The sequence below is a fragment of the Ptychodera flava genome, chromosome 6, assembly GCF_041260155.1.
Source record: "Ptychodera flava strain L36383 chromosome 6, AS_Pfla_20210202, whole genome shotgun sequence".
Classification (NCBI taxonomy): Eukaryota; Metazoa; Hemichordata; class Enteropneusta; family Ptychoderidae; genus Ptychodera; species Ptychodera flava.
The window spans coordinates 18,115,861-18,143,620 of NC_091933.1; the positions used below are offsets into that span (position 1 = coordinate 18,115,861).

Genomic DNA, 27,760 nt, shown 5'->3' on the forward strand with positions numbered 1-27,760 from the left:
TTGAAGGAAACAATACCATTTATTCTGCTCCACTGTTCTGAAAAACATTTGTAATCTTTTGCTGAAATTTGGTGAAATTTCCTCAAGGTCACAAATGTCCCACAAAAATACTGTATGAATGATATAGCAGAAGTGAACTTCACACCAGTATTTCAAACATGGTTTAATTTTTGCCATACACTGTTTCTTAAAGAGTAATTTTACTCTTTTGCAATTGTTCTTAAGAAATCTCATACTGTTTTCTATTGCAAAGTTACACAGCTACAGAGGGACAGAACAGAAAACCTTTAAACCTTACATGATCATGCATATTTTTCTCAGAATAAAAGAAGTTTTTATGACATAAATTGGTGGTAATTACCTGTGCACTTGTGACAGTTTATCATAGTGAAAAATGATTAGAATATTGCCATAACACTTTATATTCTTAAATGTATGGCAGATTTGCACAGGTTCACAAACAAAGATTTCATCGTTTGGTGTTAATTTAAATACGTTTCAACAGAACAATAATTAATCAGTTTTCTGTCTGAAAATGAGGTATGAAATTTTACTCTTCTGAAAACTGCAGTGAGCATAGCTGGTATTTAAAATACATCTCAGAACAAATACTTTCTTCTTGCAAAAACAGATCAAGAAGGAATTTTCTAATTGTCACCTCATATCTCTGCCTTGAGCTTTAAGGGGAGATCAATTCAGACACATAATGACTTGGCAACTGAAGAAAAAAACTTTCTGAAGTAAATACATCTATAAATTACTTTCAGATCTCTTGTGTGCAGACTATCTCTTCTAAGCTCTTAAGACATCTATTTGACTTTTTCAGATGATGTCAAGAAATGGTTCACTGGAAATTAAAAAATATCATCTGTAGACAGGTCAAATTATGATGAAAGTAAGTTGTTGACATTTGAAATATTGCTTAAACAAAACAACTCAAATAAATAAAATAATACCCAAAATTAATCCTGGATGATCCAAATTTTAACATTTTCATTTCACAGCCACAGGGACGTTGCTTTTATCCGAAGTTATCGCCGTGGTAAGAAAAATATTTCATAAAAATATTCAAATCTCTGTACCCCATACCAACATTATTCTTGGACTCTAAGTAGAATGAAGTCATTCACTGATAAAAATAAAAACAGTGAAAAAGACAAAAGATTTGATGTACTGTGATACCAGTCTGGTAATTATACTGACATCTTCAGTGTAAGCTAGAATGCAAATGTACAGCACGAGCATCTTTTTATTTCTGAAATTTGTTTCCCTAAATATCAAGTTTTGCTCACTAGATACTGAGTAGCCAGTTTTCTTGCAGGTAGCTAACTGGCTACAATGTAGCCAACGAGACAGCAAATCAAATACAGTACTTAAAATTACTTTACACTTATTTTGCATTTTATTGTACATTTCAGAATTTTTTGTTTTCAATTTCTAACTATGATCATATTCCCTTTTGAGTTGATGGACAACTGTTGAGGATTATTTTCAACATTTTTTCAGTTTGCTTCCTTGGAATTCGATTCTGCCTTGCTTACAAACTAGATTCATCAACCATACACCTCCAAAATATTCTATACAATAAATGTTACACTTGCTACATAATGAACTGACATTATCAATTTTCAATAAAAAAAAAATAAAAACAAATATATATAGATATCATTTGTACATTACAATTTGATAGAAATTTGCATACACACAAATAAACATATGCAGCTAGACAGTTTTATTTTTCACTAGAGTCTCTGGTTTGCTAGGATATTTTTTATGACACATTCTTTGTTAATAATATTGAATCATTTCCAGCGTACATCAAAGCACAACTGTCGAGTTTTGAGCGGGGTATTCTTGAGATAAACCCGCTCCTGACAGAGTGAAAGGCTTGCTCAGAGTCGTTAAAACACTGGTTCCTTTCATTGCAACCTGCTGAGGGCTTGCTGTTGAGTGATATTTGCACTGTTTTCTCGGTGTGAAATGGCCGGACAAGAGGATCTTTGTCACGTTTTTAACCTCTGTAGAAACGCCTGCAAGGAGATGACAGATAAAATCAACCAACGGAAAGAAGAATGAAGGCAAAATTTTGAAGTAAAATTGAAGGAAATAGTGGTGATCAATGTATTGAGACACCTGACATGGGACTTTGATTTGATGTGAAAGGTCAACTCACCTTAAAATAATTCCTGAATACTTTAATTTCAGTCTGTTCGAGTAATTGACAGAATTCCTGTGATGTGAAAATGAAACAAAACAATATCTATTTATCAAATCATTGACTGCAAACCCAGTTTACCTCAATTTCTTACTGGCTGAACTTTAACTAACACTATAGGTGAACCGTTCGTCCAGCAATATATTTTTTGACAAGACATTGTCCAGGTAATTGTAAAGCAGAATATTTTTTATGAAATTCTGCAGTATTAATCTTTAGGCAGTGTATCTTTAATGAAATAGTGTAGAATCAATTGATAGATTTATTTGCAATGAAAGATGACACATGTGTGCTACTACTACACTGAATGCATCAACTTGAATGCTTGCTGTTATATACATGTACTTTAAAATGGCAACTTTTGCGTAAATGTGCAATTTGCATGTATAACATGAACAAATGAAACAATGAGTGGGTCGAATGACAACAAGAAATGACTGCATGGCTCACCTGTGCAAGTTCTGGTAAAATCTGAAGGGATGGTAAATATTCATGTTGAAGGAAAGAGTGTGCCTTGGCACCTTGTTTGGCTAGTATGGTTTTCAGCAATGCACTGTCTTCCTGTAGAGCCTGTAAGATTATCGATGCAGAGTCAGTCAAAGAGATTGCATGGCATTCCATTTGTAGTGTGACGGCTTTAGGAGATTGCCAGCCGGCTGCCCCATAAGTGCAGGCAAACTTTCACTTTCACCATGACACACAAACAGAAACTATATTTGGTCACTGCTAATAAATCTGGATGAAATCATGGCAATCAGAGGCTACACAGCAAAGATAATGTACTGGCCTGTAAAGGTAGGACAAGTACGATTGTAGCAAATGCCAAATGCATCACTGTTTAAAAACAAAAAATTTGTTGGATTTTCACTGCTGTGTCTGCTAAGATCTTATGTTCACTGCTACATTTTACTACTTTTGTTTGTTTACTGAATTTACATGATATACCACACTTCAGACTTCTTTTAAATACTGATACACATGATTGTAGACTTGTTACAGAAAATTATTAGTATTTTATACGTTTTATTACAATTTTTAAACAGAAATTCTTCATTGCCGCATGTAGCTAGTCGTCCATTGTTCAAATATATCTGGTTGTCAAAAAGGGTAAAATGGGTACGGGTTAAATACTTCAATATTTGGACTGGAGCCATATGATGTTAGTTTCATTTTCTATACTACGTGATGTAATATCCGTGATGTAGGCTTTGAAAGATTTTGTCTCCTAGGAGATCTCCATCATCAACATAGATTTATGTCTATAAATAGCATGCTGGGGAAAAACCGTACATGTGCATGCCAGCAAAGCAAAAGTTACACAAGAACTCACCAGAAATGTCTGCCCATCGTTCAAATCAAACGTGGACTTCAATGGTGCATGGAAACAGGCAGGTATAATATTTTTATAGATAAACTCTCGGAAACCCTGCGGTCCGTCCTCGCCACCCCACACCTCCACCAGCTTGCGAAGGATTGCAAAGCAGGTCTTTTGAGACTGAAATGATATAAATGCAAAAATTTGTGATAATAAAAGATGTGTTCTCATCTGAAACCTGGTAATCAATTTTTGAACCTTTTTAGGATGAACTTGGTATATCTGGACAGAGTGAAGACAATGTCAAATTGACAAAAAAACAAGATATCTGAGAAACCCGATGAAATATGGAGTCCTGAGTATACACAACAGAGCACTGAAAGCAATGTCATATTTTTCAAATTATGATGCACATTTTAGAAATTTCCATCTATTTTTATGTATCAGTATAAATTTTATGATTAGCCCCATACCTTTTTATATCTGTGACGTCCATTAAAAAGCAAATTTAATGTTCTGGCATGTTTACTTTGTAAGGTGTACAAAAAGGCTTTGTTTGCCTTAGAAATTGCTGAATAGCCATCAAACTAGGTATGAGTGAATGATTCTGGATATTTGAAGGTTATTTGACTGATAGCAATTATTTTGGTTGTGTATCGAACAAGACATTTCAGTGTTAGAATTTAGGATTGTGATTGGTTCTATTGTGGAATCAACAAAGGGTCACTGCATGAAAAAACTAAACTGAATTAACGAGGGTACAGCACATTCTATGAAAAGTCTCTTTTGCTTGACATCAGTGTCATGGGACACACAGTGACGAGAAATATGGAATGTCTCTTTTAGCTCAATGAAAGCACACAAAGCATACCATAGGGGTACCTTACATCAGTATTCACTGTGTCAACAGTTATTTGCAAACAAGAACATGTTTCATGTCTGGTTATCCCTTTGAACGCCACTAGTTTTACCGACTTTATAAAATATACTCGAGACAATTTTTTTTCAGATTTTTGCCAAATTTTGATAAGAAAATAAAGTCTATGTAATAAGATGCCTGTTTAGTCCAAAATTATCAAAAATTACATAAAAATTTGTAAAATGTTGCACTAAAGTTTTGGTGGGTAAAATTACAGCACTCAAAGTCAAAGGGTTAATACTAAACTGAAACTTTACGGCAAAATGTGAGTATATCTCTATGGGGGGAAATAGCCTGATTTGCCAGCCAAGGAGTGAAAAAGGAGGAAAAACATCTTATTTGAGAACTGAGGGAAGGTTTTCATTGATGCCTTGACATGCCAGGAAATTGGCCCTAGCTTTGTCAATGCTTCTGATATGAAGAATTATGCCCATTTTTATTAAACACTCTAGGACCTGAATAGGTTGAAGTAAATCTTTAAACATTTCTATTTCCAGGTGACTGACCATCTGTCAGAGCTCTTAAGTGTAACTGTACGGATCAAATTAATAGGAATTCAGGAAACACTGTGCCATCCGGTACAAGTATAGATAAACAGAATAAATCAAGAGACATTGAAGTAACATTGCTAGTGTATGTGAGTACCAGCATGGTTATCTACAACTGCCACTCTTACACATGGGGGAAAAACAATAAGTATTCATGTATTGTCTCAAACACAGTTCTGAACTGTGAAGTTCACATTTTAAGACAGTCATGAAGAAAGATACACTACATTGAGCTAGACAATCATATGCAGTACTACATGCCAAAAATAGCTTGGGGAATTACACTACAGTTTAACTTAGCGCTGCATGAGAGTTCCTACCACCTGCTGTCTAGACAGACGAGACTGACAACAAATAGATCTTCCTGACCTCTAGATTTTCTGATATTCATCAATTTGTACACTTATTTTCCAGATAAGCAGCTGCAAAAAATACTGATGTCATTGGGACGAAAGTTATTAATTGACTCTAGAAGCAAAAACAGAATTGGAGATGTTTCTCTTTAAAGATGTTTAGTTGTACACATATGATAGCCTTCATACTTTAAAGCTGACTTCATACAGTTTCAGAAACTCCTCGGCAAAAACAAGCCATATTTGTACAAGCAGAGGAACTGAAATCCTACAATCTTACAACGGAACTGCAATGTACTATATGGACTCTGTTTTGACAAACAGGAATGTTGACATGACACAAGGTTACTAAGTGTAACATAAAAGTTAGTCAAAAAGTAACATTCTACATTCCATGCAAAATTGGACCGGTTCAGATTTCTCTCAACTGAACTTACACATTTTGAAATATGTTACAAAGACAAAAAATATTCTTTAAAAACACTCACCACAGGGTCCGGAAAGTTGACAGCGCCCTCTATGACAGTCATGAGCACTTGGTGACTGTCTTGCGGACCTTTGGAGTCAAAACAGAAGAGGAAAATGAAATTCACTATTCTCTGCATTCACTGCTTCAAAGCTTATTTATTTACACAGCTGCCGTGACTCTCAATGTAAAGTTGTCTGAAGGGTTCACATTCTCTGGACTACAGTACACAGCTGTGTGAAGATTAGTTCACTATAAAATATTTTGACCATAAAATGGTCACAGGTGTAAACCAGACTGGGTCTGGGAGCACTGATAGACGAAAATTTATGGCAACTATGCGTTGGCATTTGTCTTACGCCTTTAACAGCCGATGACTGATATTGTTTCTATGGGAAAAGGTGATTTGATGATTAAAAGATCCACACAAATAAATGCAAAAGTGCTATTCATTCATATCATAGCTTTTTGTGACATCCTTTGTTGCCAACTTTGGTGTTTCATGGGAGACGTTCCATTGAGAGTTACCTTGGACAATGACAGATGTGTGAACAATTGATGTGAGCAGTAAAGCAGCATAATGATCAGATAGAGAAATTACTGCACTGACAGTGTCGATATATGTTGATGGCCATTTGTTCACTATTAAATGTGTTCTATCTTCCTGTTCATGCATACTCCAATCACATTAAACTAACAAAGACGGTAAGACTGAAACACTAGGCCTGCACCATACAATTTTGCAGATCAGTACAATCTATCCTAGGCGAGCCAATTACCATTGAAGTATGGGAGGGACCCCCCTGAGGGACCTGATTGTTTTCTTTGGGAAGATTAGGTCTAATTTCCCAAGGCATGCTGGTAAAGAGGGAAATTCCGTCATCAATGGTAAATTACACCAGAGAATAAAGGGTTTGCTACACTTGTTGCAAAATCATGACAGCACATGAACTTAAAGATCAAATATTTTGCTTTATAAGGTAAAATGGACCTTGGGGGCAGATATTCGGACTCTCAAACTTTTACAATATTCTTCTGGCCTACCACTTGTGGGTGCTCATTTTGAACCTTATGGAGTAACTAGCGTTTTCACTGGCTTAGTTTTGCAAAAATCAAAAATTTTGTCCTCCCCATCCAGACAACACAGGGATGGCGGCCATTTTGAATTTCAAATATAGGAAAATACTGGGTAATTTGTTCCTCTAGAACCAAAATTTGCACAGTGACCCCTATTATTATTATTTCTTATTTTGAAAAGGAATGGTTAAAAGTTTGCTTGAGAAAGTTTGAGCGAAAGTCTTTCATTTTCAAACCACGCATTACCTTAAAACAATTCACAATGCATGCTGAGTATCTTTGAGAAATTCACTTACTTTGATTTGAGATGACTTCGACCACATCATTGATGACCAGTGCCTGCAGGAACTGAAAGTAACTCCTTTGCAGAGTCTGTTTCTCCTTTGCAGCTTGCGTATCGTTGGAATCCACTGGTTGCATCAACACTGTGAAGATGGTCGTCACCACGGGCATGAAAACCTCTTGGACAAAAGGTACTATTAATTTCTGTGAAGCGAGACCATAAGGCACATCATTAACATGTTGACAGCACTGTAAATATATTACCTCAATATGAACAGCTTTCACTTTTTCAATATCAACATTTTAATCACATCATGACCAATCACTGCAAAAACAACTGCATTTGCAAATTTCTATTCAAGGAAATGCAGAAGAACATGTGAGTTTGCAATAATGGCAGTCATAATCTAAATGTGAAACTGGTAAATATTCAATAATAGTCTTACAAAGAGATTTCACTTTGTTTGGATCTTACCCTGTATGAGAAATCATTCTAAGTTATTATAGAGAGACAAATGATTTTGACATCAATGTCACTTTTTGCCTTCTGGCACTGACGAGATGACATTTGGAGGCAGCAGCATCTCTCAAAGTTGCTTGTGAAGAAATTTTCACTTGTTCAAAGTATAAATTAAGCAGAAGCTGTAGCTTCTGCAAAGATTTTTCCTATATATGGACATGCACTGAATTTTTTTTCATTCTTATAAAGAAGTGTTTACTCTAAAGAGGGTGGAACTGAAGATGACGCAAAATACTATGCGGGCACAAATAGTGGACACATATCAAAATGAATCTCAAAGTTTAACTGGTGTGGGTAACCATACTTGTATTACTTGACCTTGACCTTGCTCATTATACTGTGCCTAGAGGGCCAATCTAAATTGAAATTGCTAGAAATTACAGGACTAGGGGACACCACTACTTTAAGTTTGCCTACAAGTTAAAAGAGTGATGGGCTGGCCCATCCTGACCTGGCCAAAATTTGGACGACTACTGACAGTACCACGTACCTTGAATTTGCTGATAATTTGATTGATAAGGGGAATAAACTCCTGGATGTCTTTTGCACTGCAGCCCTTGAGTAAATGTTCCACTGCTATGGGTATGTATGGCAGTACAGTATTCTCTAAACAAACAATCATTCGGTGTAAGTACTGGCGTACCGCCGAATGAACAATTTGTCTCTGATATGGAGTGTCCAGGGCGTGGAGAAACACTTGGAGAGCTTCCAGGTAGCATTGCTCACAGCCACACTGCTTCATGGTTTGGTTGGTGTGAAATGCTTTGCTGGTCCGACTGTCAAGGCCAAAAAGACAATTAAAAGGTTACAGTTGTGTGATGCCACAGAAGAAGCATTTTGAGAGTTCATGAACTTGGCTGTCTCAACAGCAGTCTTTAACACAAAAATTGTTGAGTACTGCAAGTATATGGAACAGCTGCAATGAAAATGTTTATTTCGGAAATGCCATTTCTTGAGTTGAAAGGCTGGACTACAGTGATTTTAATAATTATTTTGGTCTATTTCCCACTTCTACTACTCTGTAAAGATTACATTTTATACAATCATACTTGTTCTTTGTATAATTGTGAATTTGTTAGACTTTTTTCTTGTGGTTATATACATTGATCTATTCATTCATTCAATTTCATTTTAACCCTTTTCTTATCAGGCCTGTCACTTGTCATTTGCCAAGTCAGTGAAAAAACAGAATTAGGTTAAAATTGACAAGCATTTTCGCCTACTTGGTATATATGTCACAGAGGCTTAAGACAGTAAAAATTGTGTTAAATGTACCCATGTTTTCGTGGGCTTTCAAATATTCAAATGCAACATGTGTTATGTCTCACTGGTTTTAACCAACTCGACTTGACAATGGTAACATATGACCTTGGCGTGATCAGGGGTAATTTTTCGTGATATACTAGTATGTATTGCACACAGTTGGTTGAAGAAGTAGGAAAATAGCTGTGGTCATGGATTTATTGCAAGTCATGATGATTTGCTACAATATGGTACATCATAACTCATTAGCAAAATGGCCTGTCAATCAAGTACGACATTGGTGAGAACGGTTGCCAGGTGATTTTGGAAGACTGGATATGATCACAGAGATGTGACCAAAACAATCACACACAACAAATCAAATAAATCATAAGAAACATCTTCTGTCCCTATGCTGCTTTGTTGTCAAACAGCCAACGATGCCTTGAAGATGTTTTGTCTGCATAATTTTATCCAGAGATGGCAGAGGAGCACAGTCACCTTGTCATTTTACTCTGACAGGTTTTATAATATGGATTTCATCGTATGCAAAATGTTCTCATAATTATGAATCTTAAACAGTGTACCATTTGTATAATGTTCAACATTCCTGAGCCAGTGATAACTCTTTACATCGTTTGCAGCCTACACTTTACTATTACTTTATCCAAAAATTAAATAACATTGACTGGAGCTTTAAAAGTATACTAGTAATTCCAAAAGGTTAACCTTATCTGATGTACAACCATTACAGTAACTTGGTACAATATGCAACACATGTCAATGAGAGCATCTAAATACTCTCTTCACAACTGCAGATGATTAGTTAAGTTGGCAAGTGCCGTATGGAAATTCACCAAACTGTTCCAACTGTTTCCAAGTATTCCAACCTATTTACTGCATCCTGTTTATTGCATACAATATGGCAGTACCAAATTTGGTTATGACGGATTAAGCAATGAGTAATGGTTCCTATTGATGATTATCAAATGTCCTCCTGTGGGAAGGTTGAATGATGTTGAACATATTATCTGTCCTAAACACCACTGAAGTTATTACAAACTAAACTTGCATAGAACTCGCAGCATTTAAAACTTTAAAGTGTGACATTTAAAAACTGAAAAATCGATTAATCACTTCTGCTGGACAAATGAAAACATATCAGACAAAGCAGAACTCAGGAGAGTTTACATATCAAATTTATTAAATTTGATGAAAACACCTTATAAACAAAAGGATTAACGTTTGCTACCCCAAAGGAAAAAAGAAACATGAAGTTGATTTAACTATTTTTGAACACTTTTTTAATTGAAAGGTCACTTGGTTTAATGTTGAAGACTGGTAACTGTGGATAGCACTGGAGATTCCATATTTCACAAAGCTCTGAGCTGACCCACATTAGTTGTAACCTTGGTTTGAGAGCTATATCTTGCCTTGTACATTTTAGTCATCTAAATACCATTAATGTCCTTTTAGCCTTGGTGGATACTTACTGAGCATACTCTAGTGAGCCTGGCTGTATCTCTGGGTCAACATGCGACTGTACAAGACCTCTATGACATTTGGTAATGGGAGAAATTAATATACTACATGATTCATGATTAGCTATACACAGTATGTAGATATTGCCACCTATATCTTGGCATGAATATAAAGAGATGGGTTGAATGCTTAAGGAAGCTGTACATGAATTTCAGGATTTTCACATGATATTTAGCCTCTGTTTCTGAAGAAATAACACATATTCAACAGAATACAATGAGATATTTTCACTAGTTGGGGCAAACTCTCAGCCTACTTTGCCTATGATTCAATATGATGCGTACTCGTTCCTATGCCAGGGCGGTGAAAGACCCTTACTTCAAATGCATATTTTATACCACTGGTGTTTTTGCAAGTACTGTGATAGACTTTGCATGGGTTAGACAAATAAATATGAGTAAATGTATAACATCTGCTGATAAAATAATGGTGGGTGATGTGTTCTCTAATTATACCGATAGAGAAAGAAAACACCAAAGAGCTTGAAGGGACTTTAACAGATGGTGTCCATATCACCCATGTCAAAGCACAGTGCTCACCCAAAAATGAAGTGAATTGTTAGAATGACACAAAAACTATTGTAGTAAGACAGCCATACATGGCAAAGGAATGAGTGGGATTCCGAGAGAGAGAGAGAGAGAGAGAGAGAGAGAGGAGAGAGGGACAGAAATGTGACACACAGGGGCTGTTTATAGTGATGTTGGGTACATTGAGGGATAATGATTCTGCTCCACTGGCTGACACTTTTTGATATTGCTTATTAACCCTTTGAACCCGGCTCTGACAAAAATGTCCGCATGATGTCATAGGTCACCAGGGGGTCAGGGTGCAAAGGGTTAAACACAACCTGAAGAACCCTGGGCCGTAGTTTCTTTACTTATTATCGTAGAAATCAGAGCTTTTCTAAAGGTGTCTTAAATGGTGAACAAATAAAGCAAAACCCTCAGATAATGTTGATGAATTACACTACAGCTTTGCACAAGCTCAGTATTTGTCAGTCTTGCTGCTTGATGTGTCTTTGAGTTATCAATGTCCGGGTCTGACTACCCACCTTGCACATGAAATACACTGACTGACAAGTTCAGCATACACTAGCTGCTGCTCTTCATCTTGCTCTTTGCACAGTTTCGAAAGCACGGTGTTGAACTTGGCAATCACTGGAGCCAACAGACTCTTCATCAAAATGAGTTTTTTCTGTAATGAAAATGAGCGGACCATCGACAAGATTAAAAGTGAAGACCATTAGTTCCTGAACACGATATTTTAATTCTAACACTATCTTTCTGCCTTTAACTTGGGCAGTGCTATATGTTACCCTAGCATGGGTCTGGTTGCCTAGCCAACCCAGTATGCCTGTCTCCATCACAACTTCTTGTAGAGCCAGCAGTGTCTTTCCACCTCAATATCATCCTGATTATGCACAAAAGCATGTTTCATTCTCAAAACTGAAATGTGTTGCTGGGCAACCTGGATCCATGTTTGCATATATCACCCCGCTGATGGTTGTTGCCTCGCCAACCTTGTCTGCACACTAAGTCTTCACTATCCTGCCATGAGTTTAGTTGTCTGTCTGGCCAACCATGACGACCCACTGTAAATCATCCTGACAGTTTAGCCCAACCATGTGTACCTCCGAGCGAAATATGGAAACAAAGACTCTCTCTGTCCCTTATTTAATGTGATTTTCACCAAATCAGAGACCCTATCAATTAATTTTTCCACACAATTTTAAAACCAATGCATGATATGAGAAAACTGAAAATGACTTCAATATTTGTCAATCAATGGCTGGGTGATATTGTAATTCACTTGCATTCTGAGTTGTGTAATTATGTTGTCAACGCGCAAAGAGGATTTTTTCACTGACAGCCAGTTCTTGGTTCACAAATTTACATGCATTATTATTCAAACACAAAAGAAAAGTTTGTATGTGTTGAAATTTTCACAGCAATATGGTGAGAGGATGCGTTGGAAGATGCCAGTAACGACGCAGATAAAGAAATACCGGTATTACCAGATGACATTTTTGTAACTTTCTGTCTGGGATGAAATACTGTCTTGTGTATAGAATGAAACACATTTTCTAAAATTTATGGGTGAGTTATAAGCTTCGTTAAAGCTGATGATCAAAGTTATGAGAACTTAACATAAATTTTTTACACCTCCGCATGTGTTACACCCACACACACACAGAAATACCAACCCTGATGAGAGCACAGGCACTTTGGGATGCTTCATAAAACATTCATTCATCAGATAAAGATCACATACTTTACACCTACGCTGAATAAATCAAGAAGAAAACAGATTCACATCAAATAACAACTGTCACAAAAATACACCAAGGAAAGAAAATGTTAAACAGAATACCATCCTACACCCTACATGTAATTACAAACATGTCCAACGGTCACTTCCTAAACCTGTTACCCAGACAAATGTTACTTGTACACATTCTGATGACTCAAATAACACAGACCACTTTATCATTTACACAAGACACACCAATGCAAACACATGCAGGATGGACGGTACACCATGGACACAGCTTACCTCTGGAGGGTACTGGCTGGCCACGACCAAGACACCAGCCGCTTCAAATATAAACAGCTTATCATCACTGGAAAGCAGAGCTGGGTGACCATTGTCCTGGCAAAGAGACAAACGTGACATCCTGAATTTTAAAAAGCTTAAAAGTTAACTTTGCAAGTGGAATTTTCATGGTTGCAAATCGAAATATCAAATAACATACCTGAGGAAAAGCAAGCAGTAGAAAGTGAAGCACTGAAACCAGTTTTACTAATTTTTCGCGGAATATTATACAAGTAATGAACACTTTAATATGTTTTACAGAATTTACATTGCATCGATGTCTTTCGAAAAAACTTTACAACAGCTGACTGATGATGTAATATTTATTTTCTTTGTGTAAAACAGCGTTGTTGCAAAGTATATTTCATACACAATTCCCAGTGTTATTGAGGCTTTTTATGAACTGAAAGTTAGGGGAGAAGGAAGAGAGTCAACAAAAAAGTCTCATGAAGCTGAGAAAATTGGTAAACAGCTTGGACACAACTACTTTGAAATTATCAATGAGAGATGAGAAGTGAGAGAGCGTACTGGGGGAGTGATGACCATCACTTCTTGCAGCCTCTTCAAAATCTCTTCCACAAACAGGTGCAAGTGACTTCGGACAGCTTTTACAAATCTGCAGAACAGGTATGAAGTCCGACTTCGGACGTTGACATGTCGGTTTCTGAGACCCCGCTCATCGAGGAATGCCGCTATGACTTCTGGGATATGTTGAGGCTCCAAGTTGAAGAACTTGTCATAGCGGCAAATGGTCTCAAATACCTTGACAAATACAAAGAACGTGAAATGTTAGATTATTATAATACTCTGAATTGTGGACATGAAAGAAAATGGATCAAGCTTAGCTCAAACAGAGCATCATTTCATCAACATTACAACCATTTTCAGTATTAGACAGCGAAGCTGCTGCAGTGAACTACAATAAAACTGCTTACACTAATTAGTTTCAGCTTTAGCTAGCGATAACATTAACAGAGTCAGATGACACAAGATCGACTTTAACTCTGCATGTGGGCAGTCAAAATAAATTAACAGAAACTGCCAACTTTTACGATTGGCACCCTGTGTTCAAGATTGAGATACTATAGCCTTGTTCACATTGGCAACCCAACTGAAATTTGGGCCGATGCAAAATAATCCTCCTTTTGGGAACAGATTTGGTCTGTGTCCGCACTTACCGGTACCTGAATTTGGGCAGACGTAAATTTGCCGTCCTTTGTGACCTCTGACCTGTCAAGGTTCAAGATGGCAGATTTGAATACTGGCGCGCTGTTTCTACTGTTCATGATTTTCCGGCGGTTTTTACGCACAAGAAGGGCAAATATGACTACCAGTCGTCATTTACGTCTCCTCCGTGCTCCAGCTCCAGTTAGTCCCATGAACCGCCATATCCTATGCGCCAATGCGTTACTCAAAATGAACATGTAGGGCGTCAACTGGGACCAGGGCCGACGTAACGTGTCCACACAGGTGATTTGCGTCAGACCAAATTTTGCATCGGCCCTGCATCGGCCCTGAACCCCCCTTCTCACCGGGACCAAACTGTGTCGGCCCAAGGCCGACGCAGCGTGTCCACATTGGTTATTGTACGTCGGCCCCGGCCCAGCACCGGCCCTACACCGACGCAAAGTGGTCAATCTGAACAGGGTAAATGTAACATTACCATGCACTGGTCCATGTACAAGTCTTGTTTATTTCAATTTTCCCCCCAACACACTGTCTGCATGAGACATACAATTTTACTTGATGCTATAGCAGTGAGCTCATAAAAGTGTGTTGCCTCAATAAATTACAATTTCCCTAGACACACTGTCTGCATGGGACATACAATATTGTCAACTTTGCCAGCTGGCTACAGCTGAAACTAATTAGTGTGAGCAGTTTTATTGCAGTTCACTGCAGTGGCTTCCCCGTATAATACTGAAAATGGTTGAAAAAATAAATGATGTCAACAGACAGCAGTTGAGGTCTGGGTCAAAAGAGTTTCAGTCAATAACTTGAGAGAATGAATACAAAATATCCATCTGTTTATCTGATTTGCACTCTGCCTTTTTGAGGGCAGATCTTGTGTACTTCTCAGTTAGTTTATGTCTCAGGCTCCTCACTGTAACAATTTATTGGTGTGGGGATCAAAGTTTACATCCTTAGTTTGGTGCTAAAATTCTATGGTGTTGTTGTATCAGGATATATTATGAGGTTGTAATAAAATCAAGAACCATGTGGCGGTATTCAGTAGACAGACCATTGAACATCGTCGACACCTGGCAAACAGAAACCACCGACACAATTGTTTTGTCACTACCTGTTTAGGGCAGAGATGCATGCTAAATTGCATTCAGTAAATCATGACTGGATGCTTTTATGGGAAAATAAAATTTACGGTTGGTAACTACCATAAAGTGTTACCATGCAAGACGAATGCTGGTCAGAGTTATTTTTAGATTGTTTGTTAACTGACATGTCAAGTGATTTTTATTGATGAAGGATAAAATAAAGGTACAATGGAATCTTGGCAATACAAGCTTTTTGGTAATTTTTTTAACATCAGAACAACCCCTAATTTCCACCAGTGTGATCTTGAATAACACTTTCCAAGTGAGATTGAAAGCTATGAATGAAGAGATCATAGTTTTCTTGTTCTGATGTATTTCGATTTTTATGCATTAACAAAATGAATGAAACCAACCTGTAAACCAACAGCAAAGTGTGAATGGCCAACAACTCTACTGGTGACCAGCTGAAAGATTCAAATGAATATTCACGTTAGATGACTGATGTCATAGATATATGAAAACACATTACAAACAAGTCACAAACTGTCATTGCTGATAAACTTATGGAGATCCACTCGATGCTGTATCAATTGTGAAAGATAATCAGACTAGAATATATCTTGTAATTGCAAATACTGCTTTAACCCTTTCACCACCATGGTTTGTCCCAAATTCATTGTTTTCTATGGTAAAGTTGGACCTGTATACAGGGAACTGGGGTATAAGGGTTAAACCCTTTCACCACTATGGTTTGTACCAATTCCATTGTTTTCTATGGCAAAGTAGGACCTCTAGAGAGAGAAATGGGGGTGAAAGGGTTAAAAAAACCCTTCTGATCATCTTATGGCTGAATTTTTACTCACATCAAAGGAAAATAAGCAATTATTCCCAGTGACCTGGGGAGTCACTGCTACCTACCATACTCATCATCTCTTTCATGGCTGTAACTTTGGGAGAGTCTCCCATGAAATGGTTGCTCTGATTGGCTGGAATTGCTTCACCAATATTGTACAGGAACCTGACCGCCAATTCCACCTCGGTAAATTTCACCGACTCCCATTGTCTGTTGAGGGAAAATTAACAACAAAGATTTCAATACTCCAGTATCATATTGTTTAGATTTCTGTTATTCATTACCCAGTAATTGATCTTAATGTGGTAGTAAGTCGTTAAATTTACATTTTGAGACAATCAAATTGTGAAAGTAACATGTTTATCACCTGTATCATGTTTGGTGTGTTGGATTTCTGAAACTGAAACTGAGCTGCTCTGGTTTTGAAATGAGTACAAAGAATTTAATGAAGCTGGCTACACTACAACGTGGATAAAATCTGCAGTTCAAAGACTGATATGATAAAAGAGTGAATATGTTTCCTTGGCACTGCTACAGTGTAGCTATGATGTATAGGGTCCGATTTCAATGACCTTTGACCTACACTCTGACCAAGTGCAAGGATGAGAGATGTCATACAGTAAAAAATCAATTACACATAATGACTGTACTCTATTGGTTGGTGTAACAACTAGGATTCACTTCCACAACCTGTGTAGTGATGGTTCTGAAAGGCGACTAGCTGCTTGGAATTGATGTCTGCACATTTTACTGAGCATTTGAACAACAGAATGTGGAAATGCTTCAGGGATGTATGTGCACTTTCGGTAATAAAGGGTAGATATTGTGACCATGTGTTCGAACGTGTAGACATGCTGAGTTTTAGTTGAGAGTGGTATTGAGGTACCTGTGCCCACGGTTCAAAAGTCATGACTCCAGGGGTTAGCACTCATACATCAATGTAACATTAGAATATAGCAGCTATGTCACTGTAATTTACAAAATTACTGACGCATATCACATTTTGGCCTGTGCCTTCCTCTTGTGAATAAGGCTAGTACTTACACCTCAGATTTCACACTTCTGGATATTGAAGAAACGCTATGTAAATTATGAAAGATTATCAGACTAACTAATCAGAGATTTTTCATAATAAGTTCTGTGTCAGTTATGATTTCTATACAATTAATCTGACACAGTCTCTATTTGGGTAAAAACACTGCAAAATCATGATATATCCTCGTGGTGTACCACTTCTAAGAATGAAATGGGATGGATATACTCACCTTAATGTTGCCATGACAACTTGATGTACGGTTGCTAGGACCAGCTGATTATCTAACTGTGCAATGTTATCAAAGACTACTTTGAGTTGTTTTCTGTACTCCATGAACATTACTTCATCTTCTCCTTCTCTCTCAAAGTTGTAGCTTTCATCATACTCAAATTTCTTGATGATGGTGTACATAATACTCTGCAGTTGGCTTTTGTATATCTGGCTGCCATTGGGGATCTGAAGACATGAGACAAGCCGTCAATTGCACAAACAAGGCACTTCAAGCCACAGGAAATCTTTTCATGCACACATATGATATGGGTCAATGTTATTTTCACATCAGGAAGAGAATAATCTATTACACAAAAGGTACCAACGTGATGCATTCCCACGATAACAAAGTGCAACATTGCTGTCGACTTTTGAAACCATGTACATGTCATTTATGTCACTCAGTTACTATAGGGAGCGGTCAGATATCTTGTGCATCCTATCTTTTACTATGTGAATATTTAGAAACTTCAATAAAAAAAGGACTTCTTTACAATAAACACATTCCATATCATACATAAAAGAAGAGAGAAAATATAGTTTAAAGAAATAAGCAGGATTTAGTCCTTCTGCAGAATAATTACAAGAGGAAATGAAAGCAGTGGAGCTAGTGCAATACATTGTGACACCACTGCCATGAACACTGCCACCAGTCAATCTCCTATGAAATGGTTGGTAGAGGGCGCTCAAGCAAGCAGACAGAAACCACTTCACCTGAACACTTCATATTTTCATATCTGGCTCAACACCATCACATTTTTAATCAACCTATACCAGCAAACTATTGATAACACAGATGAAACTGTACCTGTTTTAGAGATGTAACATAATCATGGGTAAATTCTATCACAGCCGCTGAGATATCATCATCCTCATCACCAAGGAAACGTAGCATCAAAGGCACTTTATTGTTGGCTGCTTGGAAAGTTTTCTGCGTGTTTTCTTGATCTCCAGACTTGACCAATCTGTCATCAAAATAACATTTCAGATAATGTCATTATCTAAGCTTGATAATGTTATAAGCAAAATTAACTTTGAGCCACCTTGCAAAGCTCATTTGTTGTAAATGTTGATATCATTCCAATATTTTTGTCCTGTCTGTTAAATACACTACAGTATCTTGTTCAGATCTTAAAGTCATGTTGTAATGCTGGGTTCAAAATATTTGCGCAGTGTATATGTGCATTATGCCCAATGCTACTGTTGACATTAATTTACAGTGCGGACTAGAATTCATTTGCCAACAATAGCACTGCATCTTGTACACACTGAAATGAGATGGCAGGCCTATTACTTTGTATTTCAAGACTCTTGAGAAATATGAGGAAATGTACTCCCCTTTTATGGAACAAAAACTCTGAATATTGCAAGACGTTGGCAGTTACTGTCCCTTTCCATTACTTACCTAAATGATATAAGCTACAAGGTGTTGTTTTTGGACATGTTTGTAAATTTTGTTCAATTTTGTACATGTTCTTATCTAGCATGGTCAAGGATGTTCTATCCACCATCAGCCCAATTGATTGACAGAAATAAAGAACATGCTGATAAAATTCTAGTGTGTATGAAAATGCATTGTTTCACTTTTCCAATAATTTTAGCAAAGATCTTTGCTCAATATTTAAACAAAAGATCAGAAACACATCATTTTTGTCCTTTGAAAATTCAGTATTACACTTTTCTACTGAACCTATAAGAAAACTGTGATCTTTCAAGGGCTAATGGGACAATCTATAATTTAAGTCAACATTGCTGTTATTATCAAGCCTTAACCCTTTCACCACCATGGTTTGTCCCAAATCCATTGTTTTCTATGGTAAAGTTGGACCTGTATACAGGGAACTGGGGTGAAAGGGTTAAACTCACTCATCAACCCACATTATCGTAACCAAGGTGACCTTTCAGGAATATCTATGTGACTTACTTGGTCCAGCTAGCTAGCAGGTTTGTACCAACCCCATTGATGAGCTTGGCTAGCTTTGCTAAAAAGTCAATGTCTTCATCCTGAAACAAAACACAGACCAAATCATGTCACGTCAAATTTCATATTATGCTTGCTGATAAGCCAAGATACATCTCACAATAACAAAGAAGATCATGATCAATATCTGATTATTTTGCAAGCACATTTTACATACATTCTCAAACTTTCTGTATACTTCAATTCAGATTCACTTGAATTCAGATTTGCATATCTAATACAGAGCACTGCAAAAGCCAAGCAATTCACACCAATTTTATATTTTGATAAAAGATGGTAAAAAGATGACACACATTACATCTGCCAAAGTACTGTAAGCTATACCTATAAGAATCTTATCAAAGTTCTGCTCAAGACAGAGAACACAAACAGGGTAATCCCACTTTAGCAATCACCAACGAATACACATTATATTCACTGAGCCAATGAAAACACCCTCCCCCCTCCCCCCTTTTGACTATTTCTGAATTCCATTTTCTACTCACCTCCTTTGGTGGCAAGACCCCAGCTGTTTCCAAGACCTTTATCAAGGACTCCACAAGTTCTGTCTTGTCCACTGGGTTCATCCCCTTGCTTATAATTTCCAGAAGGCAGTCACAGGCACTCTCCTGAAGGACATCCACACCTAAGTGCTGAAGTAGCAGGGCCATGAACTTGTCATTGGCAATCAGCGTGATGTCTATCCAGGACACATAGGCTCCAACAACATCAAGGCAGAGACAGGTCACCTCTGGACATGTATTCTCATAGGTAGTCTGTGAATTCAAAGGAATAATGTACACAATTGAGTGTTCCTCAAACTTACCCATTCTACATTAAAGTTTTTAATCATTTTGCTTCCAAAGTTGGCACAACGAACATTGTTGCATTAGGGTCATCTGCAGATTACAATGGGGATCAATGAAAGGGTTGTATATCATTAAGCCTCTCCCCTATCAGTCACGATTGTTGTTCATATATCACATCTGGTTTCTTGGATTTCATGATGCCTTGTTACAATGGTATATTAGGCCAAAAAAAGAAAAAAAAAAGTTTCTGGTCAGGTCTTTCTTTAAACAAGCGACCTAGCGGCCGATATAGCTCCGCTGTGTTTATGTAGAGAATAACTATTTTTGACACATGTTGATGAAGAAGGTGGAAATCTTTGATAGCTCAATGAAGTGGCCAGAAAAAAAATGGCTAAAATAAGCTGCAAAAATACACAATTGAAGATTTCATCATACTTTGAATGTATCACATAGGATCATCCCTAAGAACATGTCAACCAAAGCTATCTGATGAGTAATTTTTGAGAATAAATTTTTTGACCAAAAATGGCAACCATTGCCCCCAAAAATAAAAATTGCAGATTTCATCATAATTTCAAAAGATCAAATTTAGTTCATCTATAGAAACCTGTATACCAAATTTCAAAGCTGTTAGACAAGTACTTTTTGAGAAACGCATTTTTTGACCAAAAATGGGAAAAATTGCCCCAAAAATTCAAAATTGCAGATTTCATCATTATTTCAATAAATATCATTTAGTTCATCAGAAATTCAATATATATTACTAAGCTCATCTGTAGAAACCTGTATACCAAATTTCAAAGCTATCAGACCAGTACTTTTTGAGAAACACATGTTTTGACCAAAAAATTGCCCCAAAATTACAAAATTGCAGATTTCATCATAATTTCAATAACTATCATTTAGTTCATCTGTAGAAACCTGTACACCAAATTTCAAAGCTATCAGATGAGTAGTTTTGGAAATACACATTTTTTGACCAAAAATGGCAAAAATTGCCCCAAAAATACAAAATTACAGATTTCATCAGAAATTCAATATATTACTTAGTTCATTGATAGAAACCTGTATACCAAATTTTAAAACCATCAGACCAGTACTTTTTGAGAAATACATTTTTTGACCAAAAATGGCAAAAATTGCCATAAAAATGCAAATTTGCATATTTCTGCACAATTTCAATAAATATCATTTAGTTAATCTGTAGGAACCTGTATACCAAATTTCAAAGCTATCAGATGAGTATTTTGGAAATACACTTTTTGGACCAAAAATGGCAAAAATTGCCCCAAACATACAAAATTACAGATTTCATCAGAAATTCAATACATATTACTTAGTTCATCGATAGAAACCTGTATACCAAATTTCAAAACTATCAGACCAGTACTTTTTGAGAAATACATTTTTTGACCAAAAATGGCAAAAATTGCCTTAAAAATGCAAATTTGCATATTTCTGCACAATTTGAAGAAATCTGAAATAGATCATCCCTAGGGACCTATGTACCAAATATCAAAGCTATCTGACCGGTAGTTTTGAAGAAGAAGATTTTTTAAGATTTTTTTACCAAAAATGACCAAAATTGCCTTAAAAAATACGAATAAGCAAATTTCACCACAATTTGAACAAATCTGACTGAAGTCACCCTAAGCAAACTGCATATCAAATTTCAAAGCAATCGGACAAGCGATTTCAGAGAAGAAGATTTTTTTACCAAAAACACCAAAAAATGCCCCAAAAATACAAATATGCAAATTTCACCACAATTTGAACAAACTGAAGTGAGGTCACCTCAAGTGAACTGCATAAAAAATTTCACAGCAATTGGACTTGCGGTTTCAGAGGAGAAGGCAATTGTTGACGGACGACGACGGACGACGGACGACGGACGACGACGACGACGGACGACGACGGAAAATCAACCTATTTGATAAGCTCCGCGTCGCTGACAGCGGAGCTAAAAATGGTGCGGCGACGCGCATTTTATTTTTTTTATTTTTTTATTTTTTTTCCCTCAAGGGAGGGAGGAGGGTCAGTTTTATAGTTTTATCAATATAGTCACATATATACTGTTCATGCAGTCACTGATCATGCCCCCAAAGAATTTTCTCTTTTTTTCTTCAGCCATTTTGGTTTGGTGTCAGCCATGGCCGCCGGCCACAAACAGAAAAAAAAGGGTGACGCGCTGTTGTTCAAGTGACGCGCGCGCTGACCAGAAACATTTCTTTTTTTTTGGCCTAATTATTCTATACCTGGATGTATTGATACTATTTAATACACGGTGACAGAACAATCTATCACGAAATTACTCTCCATGCTGGACTTAACTATGGTAGACTGTCTCTATACTAAGAAAGCTCAGTATACTAGTACACACTCAAAGACAGACTGTGGTATTTGGCTTGTTAAATTTTACTGGGCATCGGCTTGTAGCCTCCCCAAGAAAAGGCCTATCAAAAAGTCTGCTTTCACAGTGCAAGATAGAAATTGTGGACCTCTGAAATAAATTTCATGGTATTAGTTGTTAATAATTCTGTCTTGATAAAGGTAACTTTACTCACCAGAATTTGGTACCACGTATCCACTAACTCCCTCACACTGTGATCCCTCATAGCATCCTTAATCATCGTGTTCCTTTGACTTTCCTGCAGGAGAACGAACAAATCAAAATGTAGTGCTCTGCAGCTCTGCACACACACACAGACATACACAGACAGAGACACACTTGTATTATTGACAGCAATTTGCATTTATTTGTACCACCAAAGGCAGGCACAAGGAGGAATATCTTCGCTTGCAAATGTCTATATCAAGGTATGGTCTTACCTCAGCTGTGTGCAGTATTTCTCTGTCCACAACTTCTGTATCGATGGCCATTAAGATTCTAAGGTATATGTCCACAGCTTTGCTGCCGTAATTCAAAAGTTGATGTAGATCAGAGAAGAAGGACAGCCAGTTGTGTGGGTAGTCGATTACAAAGACTAAAGAGAACAGCTGCGCTGCTTTGTTGCGAATGAACGTCTTCTCTGATTTCCCAGACATACTCTGCAATGAACAAGTAATCATTCAAGTTTGGCATTGATGTTTCGCTACATACACGGAAAATACTCTCTCAGCATTAATGCAAATATACAGTTTCATGATCATATTCTCAGCGTCAATGCTATGAAACATACAGTTAAGATGCTTTAAGGTGGCGGTACAGGCTAGAGCGTCAGTTATAAACTTCAATAAAACTATTAAAATATAAAAGTGGTCAACATTCTCTGTGGAATAAAAAAACTAGACATTTGGGGTCATAGGCATTGCAGAGTTATAGCCCGTTGAAACTTCTGAAAAACTGACCAAATAAGAGGAAGTTGGGGAGTCTTTAGTGTATTAACTATGGTAGAGGTCCCCTAGCTTTTAAAAAAATGTTTGAAAAGGGAAAGTCATTTTTTACTGTTTTTCAGGAACATTTGACAAGGCAGTGCTTGCATTCAGAATTTTTGACAGAGTGACTGCTATTGTAAATGCATTTTTAGATTCTTTGAGTGTCAAAGAGGTGTCAAAAGTGAGATTAACCAAAAAGACTGATCTGTGACTTCAAAAGAGGGGTGCAAATATGGCTTGTTTTCAACATTTTTGACAGAATAACAGTTTTCCTACATAATTTTATACCAATTTAATCCAACCTTTGAAATGAGATATGGACATGGAACTTTTACAGTTCATTAACAAGGTTACAGAATAAGATTTGTACGGCACAATTTTCCTGTATTTGAAGTACTTTTTGAAAAATCACATTTTGAAATTTGAAAGAATTTTTAATAATTTTTCGATATGTAAACCCATGTAAAATTATAAAAACAAATTTTATTTACAAATCCAGCCGTACAAATCTTACAATTAATAGTGTCAACATATTTATAACTAATTTGGTAATATTAATTATTATTAAATTCAAATATGTAAAAAAAATATGAAAATTAATTTTAATATTGATTGGTGTCATATTTCAAAATCATGGCTACAAATATACAATTTTTATGTTCTTTGGAGAAAGTATTAACCAAGGGAGTTATCCTGAAAATTTGAACTAAATATCTTGATTCTAACACTTGAAACTTGACATTAACTCTGAGAAAAGAATTGGTGCAAAAATAGCCTTTACCGCTACCTTAACCTCTGGTAACTTTTGATATGATCTAACATTGATTCTGAAGATACGAGTTTTGGAAATAGAGTGTAATTAACACAAGGAAAACAAGTCTAATGTATAACTACAACGAGCAGCACAATTCACATCAGGAAATGTACATTCAGGTTATGCTGTTACTGTACATAACAGAGATTCCTCTCCCAGGCCAGTGTTCCCTGGTGGACATTTCAACTGATTTGCTCATCTCAGACCATGCGACTGGACTAAGGTAGACTGACACAGATGATACAAATACAAGTTGCAAGCAGAGGATACGAAGTTGAGGTTTCCTTTGTCAAAGGCAGTGATAGGCAAGATGACAAACACAGTTGGTTAACTTCTATGAATTTTGCTTTAAAATCGCTCTTGTGAGGCATGCATTTATGTTTGTATACAAAAAATGAATGAGACTGACCTGAACTTGAAGCCATCTCAGTAACATCTCTCGCAGTTGCGTCTGCTGTGCTGAAGGTACTGTCCTGTATCTAGAAGGCATAAGGGTAATTAACAATACAGTTAAAGGTTTTTGCATCCAGTTCAAAATCATGACAGCCGCTTATACTTATTTCTTTTAATCACCTGATTAATCCATAATAAACCAGTTTATAAACTTGACTCAAAACAAACTTCTACATGCAACTTCAAATGGAATTGGCATGTGGTACTGAGAATGAACACCAACCTATATTTTAAAAATATTTTTAAAATGGTAGCGCTGCGGGAATACACAGGTCTGATAAAATTCTTGGCCTTCCTTAATCTTATTACCTGGTCTTGATGAAGTGCTCAAGTATTTGGAAACAGAAGAACTTGACGTGGTCATCTTCATACAGCCCCTGAGTGAGGGCGCTACCACAGATTTGCCAGCCATCTTCCATTTGCTTCATCTGTTCAAAATATGCCATTGCCTTGAATGGTAAAATGCAATAATAGTCATGTAAGATAGCAATCACATATTCACTCTGTTTTCTTAAATCATGAGAAAAATGGCAGAGTATCAAAGTAGAGAGATGAAAGGGGAGAGGTTATATCTGTTGTTCCTTTGAGGTTGGCTTTTGCGAGAAATGCCCTGCTATTTTGATTGATGTGACATTAACATATGGCTTACATGAAGCTGTCTGCAAGATTGGATGGTATGGAAAGATCTCTTCAGATAGAAAAAAAAGCCCATTCTTGATGATGAATGGCATTAAACTTTCTAACATTATTTAACTGTTCCTTATCTTTTCTGTCAAATAATCACTAGCCTATTTACAAATATTTATTTCAATATGGGAAAAAGATGTATGCAAAATGCAGTATCAATGTAACCCCAAAGGGACCCCACCTCGGGCAATCCAGGACGAATGTAGGGGACTAGACTGTGTTTGCCATGAAACTATGCCCGAGGGGTGGGGCAATTGCTTTATATTGATCCGTCTTGTCACTTTCATGGACAAGTGCCGAATTTATAAATGCCTCACCCATTGGGGTGGGGGAAAGTGGAGGATTTACTTGTTTTAGGTGGGGATTTTCTAGATTGTCTTGCCCCAGGGGAAGGGGCATTTGACAAATTTCATAAGACTAATTTCCAATCCCCCACTATGCTTCGAGGTGGGGAAGGTGAGGGTTGACATTGACTGCCGCATAAGTTTAATAATTAGAAACACCATACACTGTACAAAGAAAATCAACAAAACAACTGATGAACGGTTATAAATATTTTGAGCTTGTGCAAGCTGCTTAACTGCATGGGAATACTTTGACTAGTATGAGTGTATTTTAAACTGACTCGCTCCTTATGGAGTGTGTAAACATTTCGGAGAAAGCATACATAATACATATAGCTGCAAAATTGTAGCTCTACGGTGAGGCGGTCGGTGAGTTTTGGTTTTTTGCGACCTCGCTCACAAGTAGAGCTACAATGCCGAGGCCCTGTAGCATACAATATAAGCGCGTCACACATGGCGCGGCATTTTCATGTAAAATCCCACATATTTACTGCATTTGGTCGTACCGATTTATCACTGCTGAAGACTAAACACTATACTACAATAACCTTGTCGTTTATGGGGTTTGGTATTTGTTCAAATACGTCGATCGCGTTCCAAAAACATTTCTTGGAGCCGCCATTACCAACTTCCGGTAATGGCGGCTCCCAGAAACACGCTCAATGTTTATGGAACGCGATCGACGTGTCTGTGCTAATACCAAACCCCATAAACGACAAGGTTAGTGTAGTATAGTGTTTAGTCTTAAGCAGTGATAAATCGGTACGACCAAACGCAGTAACTATGTGGGATTTTACATGAAAATGCCGCGCCATGTGTGACGCGCTTATTTTGTACGCTACAGGGCCTTCGGCATTGTAGCTCTACTGGTGAGCGAGGTCGCAAAAACCAAAACTCAACTACCGCCTCACCGTAGAGCTACAATTTTGCAGCTAATATACATAAGGCTTCCAGAATTTCAAATGTATAAATGTCACCAAAAAAAAATTCACCCACCATCATAGGTACGATTGCTATGCTATTCATATATCCAAAATTTCTGTCTGTATTAAAATGAGTTGATGACCAAGATACGTTATATTCTGCTCTTTCCGAGATGCAATGTTAATTGTTATTGTTTTCAATCTGAGGAAACTACAACAAAGTCATGTGCACGTGATACCGATAATTCACAAATATGTTGTTCATGGAAATGTCATCAGCTAGTTTCGTTCTTGACTTGGAATATAAACACTTATTACTCCAAACAAATACAATAATTCTAAGGCGAACGAACGAATATAGAAGCATGACCTAATGAGTGATGTGTCACTACATGATGAAAACGCCATTACTTACCCTTCTTTGGGCACTTGAATCAGATGTTGGGCGCAAGCCCGTCAACGCCTGTTCGTCCATCCTTTCGCGACGGCTTTCGTCTTCGTGACTCCTAGGCCATATAAAACGACAGCCGAACAAATTATCAATATCGGTGGTTCGTTGAAAAACTGCGGAAATGGTGTCATTCAATGTCATGACCGTATATTGAAACTGCATGCAAATGTGCGTGTTATGTAGGTCCACGTTGTCGCAACAAACATTAAAAGTATGGTGTCATTGGTCTTTTTCAAGCAAGTTCATGTCAATTTCCTACGATAAAAATGGCGACAATGGTCAAAAACTGAAAAATATGTACTAGTACTATAATTACCAGAAAGTTTCGTCACTCTTTTGTCGTTGCTGACGACAAACTATACCATACTTTTTCATTCAATCCGTTTCACAGGTTTACATCATATGCTCCGCCATGCTAACGTGCAATACGACCTTTGACCT

General features: G+C 37.1%; 1 protein-coding gene across 2 annotated transcripts; it reads right to left on the reverse strand.

Annotated features, from left to right (window-relative positions):
* Positions 1 to 27,753, reverse strand: LOC139135029 (exportin-T-like). Of its 2 annotated transcripts, XM_070702196.1 has the most exons (23): positions 27,636 to 27,753; positions 27,284 to 27,374; positions 25,224 to 25,363; positions 24,871 to 24,940; positions 23,102 to 23,320; positions 22,837 to 22,920; positions 19,970 to 20,239; positions 19,428 to 19,507; positions 18,312 to 18,468; positions 17,463 to 17,689; positions 16,263 to 16,407; positions 15,758 to 15,808; positions 13,600 to 13,833; positions 13,033 to 13,128; positions 11,531 to 11,673; positions 10,431 to 10,490; positions 8,186 to 8,471; positions 7,190 to 7,379; positions 5,839 to 5,906; positions 3,546 to 3,710; positions 2,666 to 2,785; positions 2,174 to 2,230; positions 1 to 2,030 (listed from the first exon to the last, which is right to left on the reverse strand). In XM_070702196.1, exons 1-23 carry the CDS (start codon positions 27,692 to 27,694, stop codon positions 2,004 to 2,006), a joined length of 3,039 nt encoding a protein of 1,012 aa, XP_070558297.1. In that variant the 5' UTR covers positions 27,695 to 27,753; the 3' UTR covers positions 1 to 2,003. The 2 variants fall into 2 exon arrangements, with proteins under 2 accessions (XP_070558297.1, XP_070558298.1); XM_070702197.1 differs by lacking the exon at positions 10,431 to 10,490.
* Positions 27,754 to 27,760: the final 7 nt, after the last annotated feature.

Excerpts from the sequence above, each read along its gene's own strand:
- LOC139135029 (XM_070702196.1), bottom strand. The coding sequence starts at position 27,694 with ATGAAAAAGTATGGTATAGTTTGTCGTCAGCAACGACAAAAGAGTGAC. Across the intron at positions 23,321-24,870 it reads TGAGATGGCTTCAAGTTCAG|AGTATGTCTGGGAAATCAGA; the intron begins GTCAGTCTCATT and ends TGTTCATTGCAG. Across the intron at positions 15,809-16,262 it reads TGAAAGAGATGATGAGTATG|CTGGTCACCAGTAGAGTTGT; the intron begins GTAGGTAGCAGT and ends TGAATCTTTCAG.